Source organism: Sminthopsis crassicaudata, chromosome 3 (assembly GCF_048593235.1).
Source record: "Sminthopsis crassicaudata isolate SCR6 chromosome 3, ASM4859323v1, whole genome shotgun sequence".
NCBI classification, from domain to species: Eukaryota; Metazoa; Chordata; class Mammalia; order Dasyuromorphia; family Dasyuridae; genus Sminthopsis; species Sminthopsis crassicaudata.
In genome coordinates, this window is record NC_133619.1 from 577,164,110 (window position 1) to 577,182,689 (window position 18,580).

The 18,580-nt window shown below is 32.9% G+C and overlaps 1 protein-coding gene across 5 annotated transcripts in view; it reads left to right on the forward strand.

The window, feature by feature from the left end:
* TRPC4 (transient receptor potential cation channel subfamily C member 4) overlaps window positions 1-18,580 on the forward strand; it is a 251,004-nt gene that overhangs the window by 205,796 nt on the left and 26,628 nt on the right. For all 5 annotated transcript variants that reach the window (XM_074304858.1, XM_074304860.1, XM_074304859.1 and 2 more), the window contains 2 exons: window positions 453-592; window positions 12,023-12,336. In XM_074304858.1, the coding sequence (XP_074160959.1) occupies window positions 453-592; window positions 12,023-12,336 (454 nt within the window). The remainder of the gene's footprint in view (window positions 1-452; window positions 593-12,022; window positions 12,337-18,580) is intronic.

The window sequence follows — 18,580 nt, forward strand, 5'->3', positions numbered from 1 at the left end:
TCTCTAAAGGATAAAAGTAGAAATTAATCTCCCTCAGAAGCACATTTTCTATACTGGTTATACTAACTTAACATTATACAAACACTTTAACATTTTCAAGGTACTTTATTTACATGCATTATTTTCTTTTTTCCCTCATAACAAAGCATTGAGATAAATGCTACACATATTAATTCCATTTTCCAGGTGAGAAAACTGAAACCAAGAGAAGTTAAATGACTAAGCAATGGACATTCATATGGTAAAGTGGTTGATGCAGAATTTGAACCTTTGTCATTTTCATTCTAAATGCAATGGTCTATTCATAAGACCATGCATGGTCTTATGAAAATCCTACATGCCCTTTATATATAATTGCTTCTTAATGTGATAAAATCAGTATGTAACATGACAAAAATTAAAGAATATAAGCTTATGAAATTACACTTAAATTGATTTTTTTCTATTTTCAGGTTTTATATGGGGTGAAATTAAACAGATGTGGGATGGTGGACTTCAAGATTATATCCATGACTGGTGGAATCTAATGGACTTTGTAATGAATTCATTATACTTGGCAACGATCTCTTTAAAAATTATTGCATTTGTAAAGGTAAATTTTTATATTATTCTTGGCTAAAGAAAAGGTTCTGATAATTAATAGTACTTTTAAAATCTTATTATTGAAAAACAAAATTTAATTAATGGAAGCACCTAACGTCTTAGCAAACTATCAACATGCTAAGAAAAGTCATCATCATCTGTTGCAAAATTAGAAAGTAATGAGTGATTTAGAGTCATAAAATTGAATTTTAAGAAGAGAAGATCATTACCCAATATCATCATATCTACATCAAATCATGTTTCAGAATTACCTATAAGAAATGTCCTAATTAATGTGCTCTTTCAAAGGCTAATGAAATTCCTCCCCTGCTCCCATACTGGTTAACATATGGCAACCAAAATATCCATTTTTATCCTTGAGAAAATAGCAGATAAAGCCTCATAAAGAGATCAAAATATTGAACTTACAAACATTAAGATTATAATTTCAGCCTAAATTAATATGGTTTAATATCATTACTGGGAAGTACAATTTCTTTTTCCCCTGATCCCACTCAAGATGACAGTGCTTGAAATCATACATACCCATTACTCCCCCAGGTTTTATACAACATCAATCTCACACTTAAACTACACATGTTGCATAAAACAGCCTTTGTTCTTCAGTGACTAATGAAATTATTTTATACTTCATGTAATTCTTCCAACCAAAGTCACAACATCTTGTCTTCTCCTCCTCCTCCCCTTTTCTCTTTTACTTTGCATGTTTTTTTTTCAAGAAATATAGTAGTAAAGTGGGAAAAAGACTGAACTTAGATATTAGAAGTTAGAAGACTCTTCTTGGAGATCCAGATGTGTCTCTATCATGCTGTGTGAAATTGGAAAAATTATAGAAATTTGTCCTGGAAGAGACTGAAAAGATTCTTTAGTCCAGAGGTATCAAATGTGCTGCTGGGCATAATATTCCCAAATGCAGCCTGAATCAGATCAAAATGTAATTGATAAATAATAAAACAAGTAAAAATACAGTAAACCATAGATAACATTATACTTCAAAAATAATTTATGACACAAACAGTATTCATGAGATGTAGTATTTGAATCTAGGTCTTCTTGGTTCTGTAGCCAATTCTCTTTACATATACCACACACTGCCTCTTTCAAAAAAAAAAAATGGAAATAATATATTATCTGCCAGAGTTGCACTGGCAAATGTTTAATAATCCCCTCTCTCTCTCTCTCTCTCTCTCTCTCTCTCTCTCTCTCTCTCTCTCTCTCTCTCTCTCTCTCTCTCTCTCTCTCTCTCTCTATATATATATATATATATATATATATATATATACACATATATATGTATATGCACAGCTTTACATACATATATTTATTCACATACACACATACATAACACACTTTCAAGCTTAATCTACATTCTTAACATTTGCTTCATCAGTTTTTTAAGTCTAGATAACCAAGAAAACAAGACATCAAACCCTGATTAATAGTGTTTTTTATTTTTATTCAGTTCCACACTGATATGAAGTGATTTTTTTCATTCTCTCTCCTGAGATGATGCTCAGTATAAATTAACAAAATATTTAATTTGACTTTGCAGGAACAATGAATTCAAGTTATTGAGTTAAAAGAGCAAATGCCTGGTAAATCCAGGCTAACTGTTATTGAGTAGTCAAATTCTTATACTAGTTTCCCCAGCATCCTTGCTGTTTTGAGCTATAAAGAGGTCATGTATAAGTAATAGAAACATTAGACATTGTATGGGCAGCATAGTTGTTTTTATTTGTTCAACAAAGAAATTCTATTACTTTTAGGATTATTTTAATTTTTAAAATAGTGTTGATTTACCAGATAGCTAAAAATCAATTTCCATACTTTTCATAGAAATTTCATGTTTTAAAGAGTAAAAAAGCTTACGACTTGTGAATGTTTCCTACATTTTTAGAGTTATAAATTGATGGAGATGCAATGATAATTTATCTTTATCAAAGGCAATGTTTAATAATAGATTGTGTTAATTTTACAATTTGTAGTTTATTAAAAACTTCATGCAAGTTGTCACATTTGAACTCCCCAATAATCCTGAGATGAATAAAGTAGCTCTTTTCACTATTGCCATGCTACACATAAGGAAATTTTGACTTAGAAAAGGTGTAACTTGCCCAACATTAAGTAACAGATGCAATTAGCAATTAAAAAAAAAAACACCAGAAAGCTATTTTTTCTTATACCAGATCAAGTTAAATTCTTTCCAGTATATGCTCCTTCTACATTCATATTTTCCTCTCTCATATGACTTGTCTTTAAATTCTATCATGGCACTTTTTAAAATTGCCAACTAAAAATTATTACAGTTGTTTCTGAATCTGAAAAGTTGACCTAGTATCAAAATTCAAGAAAATATATTTTAGCTCATTTTCATATTGTAAAAGTGTGCAGGAAATATATGCACAATATAATATATGAGGGGATTTCCTTAATGTTTGTGGTCCAGTCACTCTTTACAAACATTATTAAATACCTTGGTGTGAAGGATGAACTGACTTGAATGAAGATTACTGATACAAGAGAAGATCAGAAACCAGTAAAGAAAAAAAAAAAAAATGAAGTTGTAACTAGAGAAAAAGAGACAGAGGGATTTTGAGAGTATAGGAGTAAAGGGAAAAGGGTTTATCAAGATGTAGATAGTCAACAGCATCACATGTTCCAGACACCTCAAAGGAGAATGCTACCAGAGAGCATTAGAGAAAGGGAATGAAGATTAAATGAATAATAAGAAAATGGAAGTATTACGAGGACAGGCTAAATTTTCAAGAAATTTGAGAATGAAATGAAAGTGAGATTTAGTGGGGGGAAACTTTCATATATACATAATTACAAGAGAAGATAATGCAAATCTATATTGTACTACAATATATATTTTCACTGAAAACATTAATTCCTTTAAAAAAGTTATTTTCTCTGTAGATTGACAAGGATGAAAATTTCTTATAGGTATTAAGTTTCTGTCTAATAACTTTCAGAGAAACTTTTCTAGCATTCCAATATTAAATATTTAATATATCCACCTTTTGTGTTTTTACACTCAAGAATTTTTCCCCTTAGCTTCTCCTTCATCTTCTACTTCCTTTTCCCACTGCCCCCTCCACACTATTCAGAAAGAAATGTTTTAAAAATCTGTAAAAATGAAATTACTCATTGATGAATGGGCAACATAGGCAATATGCCATGATGGTGGAAAAATTGGCTTCAAAAATAAGACTTGGGTTCAGAGCTCACTTTTTGATACATATTAGATCTTTGAGCATGGAAAATATAACAGTTTATTAATGCTCTAAACAACTCCCTAAAATTATGAATTGCAGTTATTCAGTCATTTTTGACTCTTTGTGAATCCCTTTTCAGATTTTCTTGGCAAAGATACTGGAATAACTTTTCATTTCCTTCTCCAGCTCATTTTATAGAAGAGGGAACTGAGGCAAACAGAATTAAGTGACTTGCCTCAATTCTCACAGCTTGGAAGTGTCAGACACTTGAATACTCCAAGATGAGTTTTTCTGGCTCCAGGTTCAGTTCTCTATCCACTGTACCACTTAGCTGCCCAATGAATTGCAGAGTACCTACCAAACTTCACTGGTAGAGGGACTGACTACTTGTGTCATAGTTTCCTGTCAATTCTCTTCTACATTTCAGTCTAGTTTCCAGTGACTGATAACCACGCTGAGGAGAAGGGCCTATCCCATACTCGTAAAGATTGCTGTTTCCAATAAAAAGGGATTTACAGAACTCAATTTCTCCCTTTCCTCTCTTCTCCTCTCCAATTTCTCCCTCCCTTTCTCTCTCTCTCCCTCCCTCTCTTTTTCTCTGTCTTTGCATCTCTCTGTTTCTTTGTCTCTATCTTTTTATGTTTCTGTGTCACTCTCTCTGTTCCTGTCTTTCTCTTAATAAATCAAGCTCTATCTCTTTTTCTGTCTTATTCTCTATCTCTGTCTCTCCATTGCTTTGTTCCTCTCTGTTTCTTTGTCTTCAACTGTCTCTCTCTCTGTCTCTCTATTCCTCTCTCTATTTCTCTGTCTTTGTCTCTCTCTGTGTGTGTGTGTGTGTGTGTGTGTGTGTGTGTGTGTGTGTGTGTGTGTTTCTATGTCTCTATCTCTCTCTTCTTTGATATTATCTCTATCTCTGTCTTCTGGAGGCACTAACTTACAGAAATGTTATCTTCTTGTTGCTTTAGCTGTACTGCAGCTCAGAATTCCCTAGATGCAAGCCACCAGCTTCAGCTTCCTGGAATATGTGAATTTAGGCATGCATGATCTATCTGACAGGAACTGCTTTTCACTTCTGTTAGTTCATCCTATACTTTTCTTTATATCATACCTTTTAGGATGTAGAAATTATAAATTGAACCTTGATAATACAGTGATATATATATATATATGTGTGTGTGTGGGTACATATATATATATATATTAAAAATATAATATCCAGATAAAAATATGAGTGCAAAAAATGCTTCAAGTTTCAATATGCTCATAAATCTTGGCTCGTAGACTAGTGGTCCTTGGCATTCATGCCAGGATTTCTTAATGTGTTTGCATTTTTCAATGCTTGAACTTGTATTTAAATGTAGTTCTGAGACAGTACATTTTTTCTATAAATGGAAAGTTTTCATTATTTAGTTTCCTTTCCCCCAATTTCTGCAGAGGTGTTAGTTAATGCTGAGTTTGTTATTGCCTTGAGATACAGTTAAAATGTTCATGCTTATTATTCTGTTTCCTCTTTGAAGATCTTTCCTTTAATTTTGTCTTTCAAGTGTTTTTACTCATTACATTTTTTTTAACCTTGTGGCAGACAAAGTGTGATAAGTTACATTTATATAGTCTATTCAAGTTTACAAAGTCCTTTTCTCAAAACAACTTTGTGTAGTAATTATCATTCCCATTTTATAGATAAGAAAATCAAGACTTAGAGACCTATTAGCTTCCCTATGGACATATAACTAATAACACTATCATACAGTTTCAGAGTTGTAAGGGATCTTGGACTATATATAGTCCAAATCTGTATCTTCACCACTCACTCCAGTTCCTCCTCTGTAGGAGAAATGTTCATCCTGAGCATAATTCTTGCCTCCTTCCCCTTATATGTTTTGATTCATCTTTCAAAATTTAAAAAAGAAGTCTATTTTAACTAAGATTGTCCTAGCAATAATACTTTTGTTTTATATAGCTTGTTTCTTCTTTAGAACCCTGACTTCTAAATTGCATATCACTAATCCTATGTATTCCAATTATCTGGTTGGGAGCAAATATTGCTATTTCTGTTTCACAAATGGAGAAACTAATATATTCTCCCAAAGAATATTATTTTCTAAGGTCATCATTGGGTTTGTGACAGTTATAGAGATGTGATTTCTAGATGTTTAATCCAATATGCTCCCCATTTTACTGTTCCAGACTTGAAAATCTAGACATAAAATAGCAATGCAAGTACCTAGGTTCTTCATCATACTGATAGGTGAGGGTGGAAAAAGGGTATTGCCCTATAATAAAGGATCATGAATTAGATCTAATTTAAATATTAAGGGTAGAGATTTGACCTAGTATAATCAGTATGATATCAATTATTCTTAATCAATGAAGGCAAAGAAAATCAAATTAATTTATGAATGCTGATGAAATATAAAGATCTTAGAAACACATGATGCAGAGACAAGCCTTTCTCTCTGTCCCACTATTATATTCTGAATGAATTGTAAATTCTCTGTACAAGGATGATTTTTGTTTTCTTGAATCATCTTTGCTTTTTTCTAACCCTCACTCAAATCCACAGCTTCAATGTTAATGTTGTATCAGCAGTGAATATCATTGAGTGGACATCTTGGCTGTGACAGAATTCATACACACACACACACACACACACACACACACACAATATTCCAGACTTCACATGAACTTGAAGAAAAGACTGACCTCTGTCCACAAAAACACAAGCACCTAGCTAAAAGTACCACCTAGAGGTACATATATAGACAAGCAAACTTCAGATAAAGAAAGGAAATTTGGTGCCTCAATGAAAAGGGGGAGAAGAAGAGATGAAAACTCCTGACCTTACCTGAACCTTGAAAGAGGTCTGCTGATTGAACCATTTTTATAAACTCTTTCCTCAAGGAAGTAAAGGGCTTATCCAATTTATCCTAATTCATACCCATTATATTATTGCTTTGTAGTTCTTCAGTCATTTCCAGCAATGTCTGACTCTTCATTGACCCCCTTTGGGATTTTTCTGGTGTTTTCCTTTCCAAAGGGAAAGGAAGGATAAGTAAAGCAGAAAAAAAAATGCCCTATGGAATAACCAAGCCTCATCTATTTGGAGATTAAAACCTTACTTCCTTTATTCTGTGTAGGTCCAGACTTAACAAAAGGGTCAGACTTCTTGATACTTTCTAGAAAAGGGAGAATTACAAGGGTTAAACATTAATTTCTCCTGTCATTTTCTGAGTTAGATAAAACTTATTATGCTCTATGTCTTTTTCATTTTAGATGCTAATAGAGGAACTAAAAGCATTTGTACACAGAGAAAACCACAAACCCAATTCTACTGTACCCAGAAGAAATCTTGGAGGGGGCAAGAAATCAAATCATAATGATTATTATTTAAAAAGACCCCCACAGAGAAACCAGTCCTTTGTGTTACAGGCCAAGTTCCAATTAATATAAGAATTTCAAATATATGAAAAGCCACTTAACCTTTGCCTAGCTCAGTTTGTTCATCTGGAATGGGGCTAATGATAGCACTAATAGTCCAGTGTTGTTTTGAGGATAAAACAAAATATTTATAAATCATTTTGTAAATATTAAAGCTTAATATAAATTATAACTATTACTGTTGTTGCTGTTGTTAATTGCTTAAAGAAGCTGTAAGGATATAAATAACTTATATTACAAATACATAAATAAATAGCTCATATTAAAGAGGCAAGAGTTGGGCTAATTTGTCTAAAAGAATCTATATCAACATATTTAAATTAGAATGAATGAATTGGGAGAGGAGAGAAAAAAGATGAAGTTAAATTTTTTTTAAAAATTTAAACTGGAAGATGCTAATAATGTTAATTATTATGTAACTTGAGAGAAATACTATGTAAGAAACTCCAAGGAGCAGGTAGGTGGCACAGTGGGTAGAGTTCTGACCTGCAGTCAGTATGACTATCTGGTCTCAGACACTTACTGGATCAAAGTACTTAACCATGTTTGCCTTCATTTCCTCATTTGTAAAATGACCTGGAAAAGAAAATGGCAAACTAGTATTTTTGCCAAGAAAACCCCAAATGAAGTCTTGAGTCAGATATAACTGAAAATGACTGAAAAATAGCAAAACAATAATATAGTGGATATGAATCAAGAGAAGTTGAATAAGCCCCTTATTTGCTTGGGGAAAGGAATCTCCTGGGACATGTTTTTAAAAAGGAGTTGTTTCTGCATAATAGAAAATATACAATTATGCCAAATATGGATATAGGCCAGACATGTACCTGGAGAGGAGCCAGTGCTGGATCTGCAAAGTACCTGAGGGAAGAAGCTAGCACCAAATGAAAACTGAAAAACTGAAAACTCTTTCCCCTTTCTAAAGAAAGCAGTTGGGCAGACTGCTTAACTAACAATAAGATGAGAGAATGAAGAGAGAAAGAGCTCCAGTTTTTTTTGACAGAGAATCTCAGAAATGAAGAGCAATAAGTCTCAGAACAGGTATATACTTGGTTGATGTGAATGACTATGAAGCAAAACAAAAAGAGGTCAGTTTTTTGATGTGTTTCATTTTTTTCAGGAAGCTAGGGGTGGGATGTCATAGAAATGAGATTTTATGAGCAGAAGAAATTTTATCCTTGGAATACAAGAAAGAAAACTGGGTAGAAATTTTGATTGTTTAGACAACCATGGTCCAAACATGTATAAAAGTGAGTTCTATCTGTTTGTTATACATGCCCACCTGAATTATCTAAGTATGATACATGAAGAGGCAAGGATATATATCTCTGGAATTTTACCAATTTTTCTTCAAAGGAGATCAATTCCTATCTTGAGAAAACTAAGAGAAAGGATTATGAGATGGGACTGGTTTTCATATTCTTCTCTTAAAATGGGGCTACCAGAAAATAACTTCAAAGTGGGGGATGCTATTAGCTTCCCTGATTGTGATCCCTTAAAAAATTATTGCCTTAGTTTTTACCTTGATTACTTTTCACCAAATGGTAGGTACACACAATAGCATTGTAAATTGCAAATGAGTAAAATTGATCCAAGAAAATAACAAATAGTATTCATAAAAGTACTACAGATTAGAATATAAAATAAACAATAATTTTAGATAAGACTGAAATGAAATATTATTCAACCAAGAAAAGATACCCTAATTTTACCCAGGAGGAAATTCCTCAGAGTCTCTTGGGAAATAAGCTGAAAATCAGACATGTTGAGGAGCCAGCTTCCCCTACATATTTGTTAGCATCAGAGGTATATTCTCATTCTCTCTCTTTCTCTCTCTCTCTCTCTCTCTCTCTCTCTCTCTCTCTCTCTCTCTCTCTCTCTCTCTCTCTCTCTCTCAGATTCTCTGTTGCTAACATGGTAGCTACCACTATTTACCAGCTTTAGTAAAAATTAATTGGCTAATATTGGCAACAGCATCTGCTGGAAAATGTACAAAAAAAAAATTACAAGATGATCTGAAAATGGATCTGTGTTCATTCTGACCTCACTACAAACAAAAATCCTATTACCTGGATATGTTGTTTTTAAATGACAATTGGAAGCAAGAACACAATCTAATGTCTTCTCTAGTGCTTATCCTAGTCTCTACCTATCTCCACTCCCTCATTTTCTAATAGTGAAATAGATTGGTGTTCTTTATTAAAAGAAACAATTTTAGCTAAAGGGTATAGCAGAAATGAGTATTTTCTTTCTTCACTGTTCTTTTCTGATCGTAACTTTGTTATCAATTTCAGAAACCAAACCCACTTCTGACTTTGCTCTTAATTTGACAATGTACTGCTGCTTTTTTAGTCATTTTGCAATTCAGCCTTTACAAAAAAGACAAAACTGCACTAGCCACAAATTCTACTCACTTGAAGAGTTCCCAGACAAACGCACTCCAGCCATGATGCCTACAGAGAAATCAACTCATTTGAAGAATTATGTAACTCATTCAACAATTCACTAGGTTTATTACTTGTGTGCTGTCACATCATTATTAAGTTCAAATATTAGATCATGATAGCAATTCCTAGTTTGAAATAAATATGTAACAAAATTCACAATGATGATTCTCTTTGCTAAAAGGTAGGTTTCTTTAGGACAAGAGATTGCAGACAAAATGAAGAGGTAAAATAGGCACCATGAGTGGCAAATGTGAAATAGATTTGGGAGAGCAATAGAGTACCAAGGAAGGATAAAATAAAGGAGTTTGAAAGAATCCATTAAAGGAATATGCTATGAAGCCAGAATATGCCACTGATCAACGTCTAAATGTATGGAAGAGTGTAGCAGACTAATAGAATCTTTTCCTATCTATCTATCTATCTATCTATCTATATCTATATCTATATCTATATATCCCTACTTATAGTGCCTTCCCATATATATATATATATACATGTATATATATATATATATATATATGAGAGAGAGAGAGAGAGAGAGAGAGAGAGAGAGAAAGAGAGAGAGAGAGAGAGAGAGAGAGAGAGAGAGAGAGAGAGAGAGAGAGAGAGAGAGAGAGAGAGAGAGAGAGAGAGCGCACTTTATAATGGACCTAGTCCTGAAAAAGGTTTAGCAAACATCTTCATCATGGGTACATCTTTAATAGGGAAAATACAACCTTGGGGGTTTTCTCAGTAGAGGAGGGGAAGTGTCAAAGGGAGAGATAGCTCAGAGGGATAAAGGAAGAGGCAGATGGAATGTACCTGGCAGATCAAGTACCAGACCTATCTAAAAGATTTGCTCATTAATATCTCAGAAGTTACTTAAAGATGCCCAGAGGTTTGAGGAATAGAAAATGGAAGTTGATAATGAGTACCATCCTTACAAATCACTGTATTCAAACAGGATTGTTTAGGACTTGGTTATGCCTGGTCCACATAATTATTGATGCCTTTTTTGACACCACAACCATTTTCTAATATATGTCCATTCTGAGACCCCTTTCCCACAAGAAATAAACCAAAAAAATCTTTCCATAACATATTCAATATTCCATATCTCTAGTTCCCCACCTATCTACCTAGAGGACGATATGTTTCATCATCTGTTCCCTGGGAATAAGATTGGTGATAAATCTGATTGCAACGAATCTGAAATCTGAGCAGCAATTTTTAATGTTGTTCTAAAGCACAGTATTATAGTCCATGTTCATTTTGCTACTGGTTCTACTATCTTTTCTCTTCATCAGTTCACTATAAATGTATATGTGTATATTGTTGTTTGTCTACCATGGCATCAGACAGGTAATGCCATGACATTCAAATGAATTGGGTTTAAGTGAGAAAGGGCTGTGCAAAGTCACAAGCTTTATTTTCTCCTCCAGAGTCTTCTGGGTCCAGTGGCAAGATATAGAGCAGAATGATTAGAGATGGCTCTAGATGGACTGGGGAACCTTAATTTTTTAAGCTAAGGTCTTTAAACAGGTTTTAGTTTGACTGAGGCAACATTCAAACAGTAATTAAAGTTAAGCAAGAAATGAAATAGAGAATAGCCCTTTTTAGCTAACCAAAAATAATTAAACAAATAAATGCTTTTTAATAGTTCCAAGGAATAGTGCTTGTTTGTCAAAATGAAAACTGCAAACAAATATACAAAATGATACACTGTGTATTGAAAGCAAAAAGAATTATCAAACAAGTTCTGAATTTTATCTGAGATAAAGTTTAACAACTTTAGTGTCGTCTTTGATACAAAATACAAAAGGGAGAAAAAAAGTAAAAATTATTTTTGTTTTCAGATGGCAAGTCTGACCTTTGTAGTCATGAGAGATAATAAAGGATATTTTATACGCACAAACCCACATGTATGTTCCCATCAATGCCGCATCCCCTTAGGCCATCACTATTAACCAAAATCTGTAGTCATGCTTATAATAAATGAGATACCACCAATATCATAATCTCAGAGTGTTAAGGGGATAAATGCAATTTACAAATGAACAAAAATACCAATGCCACAATCAAGTGAGTACAAACTACTATGAGATGCTTTATCCAGATTGCAGCATGGCACTAAATTAATTAGACACTATTTTATTTCAATTCAGATTAATAGATCAATATCACTGCAAAGTTGGAGGAAGTCTTAAAAATAAAAAATTGCTTTGGAGATTCTAAAATAGAAATACCACAAAGCTTATTTTTACATGCAACATTTATCTATTTTTATATACTGTGTAGATATAGTTTACTCCCTGTTTTCTTTTCTGTTCTCTCCAGTATAGTGCACATAACCCCCGAGAATCATGGGATATGTGGCATCCCACTTTGGTGGCAGAGGCTTTATTTGCTATTGCAAATATCTTCAGTTCCCTACGCCTGATCTCACTGTTTACAGCCAATTCTCACCTGGGACCTCTACAGATCTCTCTCGGAAGAATGCTACTAGACATTTTGAAGTTTCTGTTCATTTACTGTCTGGTATTGCTAGCTTTTGCAAATGGCTTGAATCAGCTGTACTTCTATTATGAAGAAACAAAAGTATCAAATTGCAAAGGAATACGGTGTGAGAAACAGAACAATGCCTTTTCCACGTAAGTTGCTCAGATATTTCTTTTGGCAGGTAGCTGGGTGTATTGTTGGTACGGTGTCATTTCTGGAAATTAAGAAATCGATAGCAGCTGTAACAGAATGGGAATGAAAAGTCAGGATGTGCATCTGAACAGAGGTTCATGTTATACCATATGCAGACTGAATGGCAATAAGCAATTTGCTTAAACTTTGTTTCATCTCTTCTAAAAATTAAAAAAAATTAAAAATTAAAAATTAAAAAAAAAACAGGAATAGATTCTGTCCTGTTGTCTTTATAGGGCTATTGTGAAATGACAGTTGTGAAAATATTTCACAACTATAAAGTAGTACATAAGTGTAATGCCACTATTAGAAGAATTTTTAATTGGCTTGATATAGAAAAACAATGTTATTGGGCTTATAATATTAAGTTATATATATATATATATATACATATATATATAATTTAATATATTTATATTTATTAATATAGTTATCACATATATAATTTAATATAATGAGCCCAATAATATTTCTTGGTTTTACACACACATATTAAAAAAATAATACATGTCTATATATTATTTTAAAGACCACTATGACTTTTTTAATATCATCTCATAAAACTTAAATGTTTTATCTTTTTAATTATTAGAGAGCTTTGGAATCAAAGGGTAGTTTGAGAATGAAGGAACTTCAAATATGATATTGCATAGTTATTGATGAAACAAAATAATTTAACACAGGGAAAATATGTGCTCAAGATTTTAAAAACTTTTTTGTAACTCAATACTCTCTTTCTGCATAAGAATTGTGCCACTATTCCCCTCCCCCAAAAATAATTCATTCATATTTTAGTTCTCAAGGACCCTTGATTTCACTGAATTGGGTAGTCTTTATTCTAATGCAGACAGTAATCCCTTAATACACAATCATTGTGCATTGTTATTGTTGGGGAGAAATATGATTGCCAGCACTGTGCTAGTGCTTTATATGATTTCATTTAATCCTTACCATTTCTGTGAGGAGTGTGTGATGAGAGAGTGTGTGATGTGGAGGTACTATTATTATCTTTATTTTACAGAGGAGAAAACTGTGGCAAACAGAGGTTAAGTGACTTGCATAGGATTGCACAGCTAGCAAATATCTAAGCCGATATTTGAAATCACTCTTTTTATTCTGATTCTAGATCCAGCACACTATTCCTGCACCACTTAAATGCCTCAGAGATTTCTTCTGATGTCCTCTTGTCATTCTGAAAGTTTATGTATTAACTATACCTATTATTCACTCATTTTTGCAGCAGAGTTGGCTATCTATATACTCTCTTGCCTGAATTTCTAATATTATTCATTTTCTAGGTACTTATTTAAAATGCATCACCTACTTCTGTACCTTATTCATCTTAGTATAATGAAAAAAAAAACAATAAAGTCATGTTAAAATTGTTAAGCTTCATATCAAATGTTTTAATATAATATACAGTGAGGCCCTTAGGTCTCCTACACTAAATATCCACAGACTTAGATAATTTTTCTTTCTGTCTCCATCTTAAATTATATTGTATTCCATTATTAACTATTCCTTTTAATTGTTGTGAATGTTTCTATGTATATCAACCTATATTCCCCACTGCTTCCATGGATATTTCAATGGCATCTTAAGGAGAACTGAAGACCACCAAAGGAAATAAATTATTATATTTATTCTATCCACAATTCTAAATAACTAGAGTCTGGATAAGACCATGAGGATGAATATACCTTCCTGGTTGAAAGTACTTGGATACTGTAAGAGTTACTTTCCTTACATGCAAAACTGTATAATAATCACTCTCTCAATCAAGAAGCATATAATAAGCATATAATCTATGCTAACAACTGTACTAGACAACTAGAGATAAAAATACAAGAAATAAAAAAATACCTCTAAGAATCTAGCACTGTAATGGAAAAGACATACATTATATATAATAATTAAGTATATAAAGAGTAAATAAAGAAAAGTTTAAATTATTTCATTACAGGGTAGTTTAGAGGGCATAAGCAATTGGAAGAATCAGGAAAAATATTAAGTAGAAAGTGGTGGTGCTTCAACTATATCTTGAAGGAAGAAAGATCCTATTAGGGGAAGATGAGGAAGAAGGAATTTCAAGGTATAGATCTTCATCTGTGCAAAGGCACAGACATGTACACAAAGAGAAGTAATGAACAAAGAGGATAGAATCAGATTGTGAAGGGACTGAAAAGCCAGATAGAGAATTTTATAGTTTTTTCTTAAAGGCAATAAGAAGCTTCTACACACTTTACTGAGTAAGAGAGACAGAGGGAGTAAAAATTATTTCATTAATATCCCCAATGCCCACAAGAACACTTGGCATATAGTAAGTGCCTAATAAATGACTGCTTGATTAATTGATGACCAGGTTTCTGTTTAAGGAATATCACTTTGGTAGCACTATGAAGGAAAGAATGAAGATGGGGAAGATGATGCAGGAAGATAAATTAAGAGGCCATTGCAATAGTTTATAGATTAGTTTAGAAGCACTGGGGGCTTGAATTTTAGTATACTTCAAAGAGCTTTGGACCTAAAATCAAAAAGACCTGTGTTCAAATATGATATGGCCCTAAGTAAGTCATTTTAACTTCCATGTGCCTTAGTTTCCATATCTGTAAAATAAAGGTAAAAAGAGCACCTATCCAATAGAGAAATAATGAACTGAACCAGCTACACCCAGCAAAAGAACTCTGGGAGATGACTATGAGCCACTACATAGAACTCCCAATCACTCTATTTTTGTCCGCCTGCATTTTGGATTTCCTTCACAGGCTAATTGTACACTATTTCAAAGTGCAATTCTTTTAGTACAACAAAACAACTGTTTGGACATGTATACATATATTGTATTTAATTTATACCTTAACATATTTAACATGTATTGGTCAACCTGCCATCTGGGGGGGGAGGAAGGGAAAAATTGGAACAAAAGGTTTGGCAATTGTCAATGTTGTAAAATTACCCATGTATATATCTGATAAATAAAAACTATTAATAAAAAAATTGGCACCTATTTCATAGAGCTGTAGCAAAAATCAAATTAAATAACATGTAAAACACTTTCAAACCTTAAAATAATATATAAACCCAAGACTTCTGCAGTGATATTTAGTTGTATGAGGAGGTGGGATACATACATGAGAAATGTAGACTTAAAAACAGAAAGATTTGAGAACTGATAGGATATTTGTAGTAAATGAAAACAAGCAACCAAAGGTATGAGGAGCCTGGCAGAAAAGTAGTGTTTTGGAAGAAATATGCAATTTCACAGTGAGATGAGTTTAGGGAGGAAAGATAGATATTTTTGTCTTAGATATGTTGAATTCTAGATGTTTCAAGGACATCCAATTTGAAATGTCCAATAGGCAACCAATGTTGTGGGATTGACACTCACAAAAAAAAACTGAGGTTAGATATATAAATCCATGAGTCACTGGCACAGAGATGATTATTAAATCTATGGAAGATGATGTAACTACCAAGAAGGAGAGTGTAGATGCAGGGGTTCTCAAATTATGGCCCGTGGGCCATATGCACCCCACTGAGGACGTTTATGCGGCCTGTGGGGTTATGGCAAATGAGCTGAGGGGCAGAGACAGAGTATGAATTTTTGTTTTTACTATAGTCCAGCCCTCCAACAGTCTGAGGGACAATGAACTAGCCCCCTATTTAAAAAGTTTGAGGACCCCTGGTAGAGAGAGAAGAGGGTTTTGGGAAATGCTTATATCCCAAACCATAATGATTAATTGGTAAAGAAGACTATTCCTGATGTTAAGGTTACAAAAGTGTAAATTATCACAGAACCAAGGATATTGTTAATGTGCATTTCATCTTTTTAATGTCATTATATGTGCTCTATTTCTTTTTTTATAAAGAACATCCAGTAAATTATTATTTTTGTTATTTACTTTAATATTAATTTGATCAAAAATGTTAAAACACTTTAGGAAATAGTTTCTCCAAGAGATAATAGAATGCTATCCTAGTAAGAGGAAAAATATCTCCTTAAATTTTTCCGTAGATATCATGGAATATTCTTCAAACAAGAGATATCAGTTGTTGAATGAAAATTATGACCTTGTTGGGGGGAATGTCCTTTTCTTATCTGAACACAATCTTAGGAAAGTAGTTTCTATGAAACTAATTTCACATTCCATATTATTTTATTTTGATTCCTTAGCTAATAGACATTGATCAATTCAATTAATTTGTGAATGACACAAGTTCAAAGGATGATGGAAAGCTAGAATATTGAAATCTTAACTAAATGAGGAAGAGAGAGAGAGTTTGATTTGACAAAATGTCTGGTTCTTAACACCAAGATGAAAAGAAATAATTCAAGAATCTGCTAAATTTCACTAAGATCTATGAGATGATATACAAATCTAAAGAGTGATTCATATTGTTAGAAGACAGTGACAAATGAGAGAACATCTCAGGAAGAAAACATAAATTAAGGCCATAATTGTGAAATTTGAATTTAGTTTCTCTTTTTTGCTTCAAATTTAAAAATCTAAATGAATGTTTTGCAGAAGGCTTCTAAATATTGCTGATGTGACAGATGGGAATGCTTTAGGTATGAGTAAATAAATACTTCCCAATCATAACACAAAAACATTTATTTAGTAGCATTGCTTTCATTTGACATTTAGAAGTCATTTACTAAAATACTTACATCAGTTGGATTATGGAAGATTTAGTAGGCAACATATTTTATTTATCTATCCCCTTCTGAACTGTTATATTTTGGAGAAACACAGGTTGAAGATTTGAATTTGTGAATTAACAGTGAGAAAACAGATTTGGCAAAGGAGATTAAGGATACAATAGTAAAGATGAGGAGACAATTATTGTCCAAATTATTCCATTATTTTTACACAGTGATTATTAAACCTAGTTCATTTCCAAGGATCAGATTTGCCTTTTTGAAGCTGAACCTTCCTCAGATAATAAAGTCCTAAACATAGTACACTGGATTAAATTTACCCTAGAATTGCTAAAAGGCAACAATAACTAAATCATTAGACATTTTAATCCAGTTAAGATTTACTTGCTCTCATGAATCATCAATTTGGCAAAAATAATAATTCTTAGTCTTTCCAATCTTGAGAGTCATTCTTGTAACGTCTGGACTAGCTCCCTGGAGGCCTCAGGAATAGCTGGAGTCAGGATAAGCAAAAGTCCTTAGTCTTCAGGAGGAGAAGTGAAGGAGACAGTCAAACTGTCACAAGCTTGCCACCAACCTCTCTTCTCCTGGTCCCCCTGCAAAATGAAGTTCAGTTTTCTTTTCCTCATCCTCTAATCCTTGCCTATTATCTGTATACACCAAACATTGAGTAAGCACTGAACTGTGAGAAGGGCCATTTTTCCAAACATATGCTAATAGATTCATTGTCTCATATCAAATAGGTAATTAGCCTTAAATGCTGGGTTGTCTGATTCAAGCACACCTTTTAAGAGTTTAAGTCCTTTACACATTCTTATATAAGACTCCTTAAAATCAGGAAACACAAATATAATTCTTTTTTCTGACACCAGTTGTGTGCCTTTTAACAAATCAGTTTACCTCTTAATCCATCAATAAACTGGGATGCTAAAAATATCCCCCTCCTACAAGAGGTTAATGTGAGGCATACTAGAGTGCTAAATCTGGGGCTGGGTTCAAATTCCAACTCAAACTTTTGCCAGCTGTGTGGCCCTTACAAGTTACTTAGCCTCTTAGACCTCACTTTTTCATTTGAAAAATGGAACCTTTAAAGTCCCCTCCAGCTCTAAATCTGTGATCTCATATATGCTTTGTGAATCATATAGAAATCTAAACCATTGTTGAGGCAGGAGATTATTGGGCTTTGAAGATAGTATGTTCATCCTTAAGGAGGTGATTAATGGTCTGTTGAATTTCTTTTTCTAAAATGGGACTATTTAAGTGTTATATTTTCTTCATCTGTTAATCTGGGCAATCCATATATTTGTATGTAAATATTCATCCATTTCCCTTAGATTATCAGATAATTAGGCAAAAATAGGTTCTAATTATTGCTTTAATTTCCTCTTCATTGGTGGTAAGTTCAACCTTTTCAATTTTTATTCTGGTAATTTGGTTTTCTTCTTTTCTTTTTTCTAATCAAATTAACCAAACCAACCTATTTTGTTGATTTTTTTTCATAAAGCAAACCTTTAGTTGTTTATTAGTTCAATATTTTTTTAACT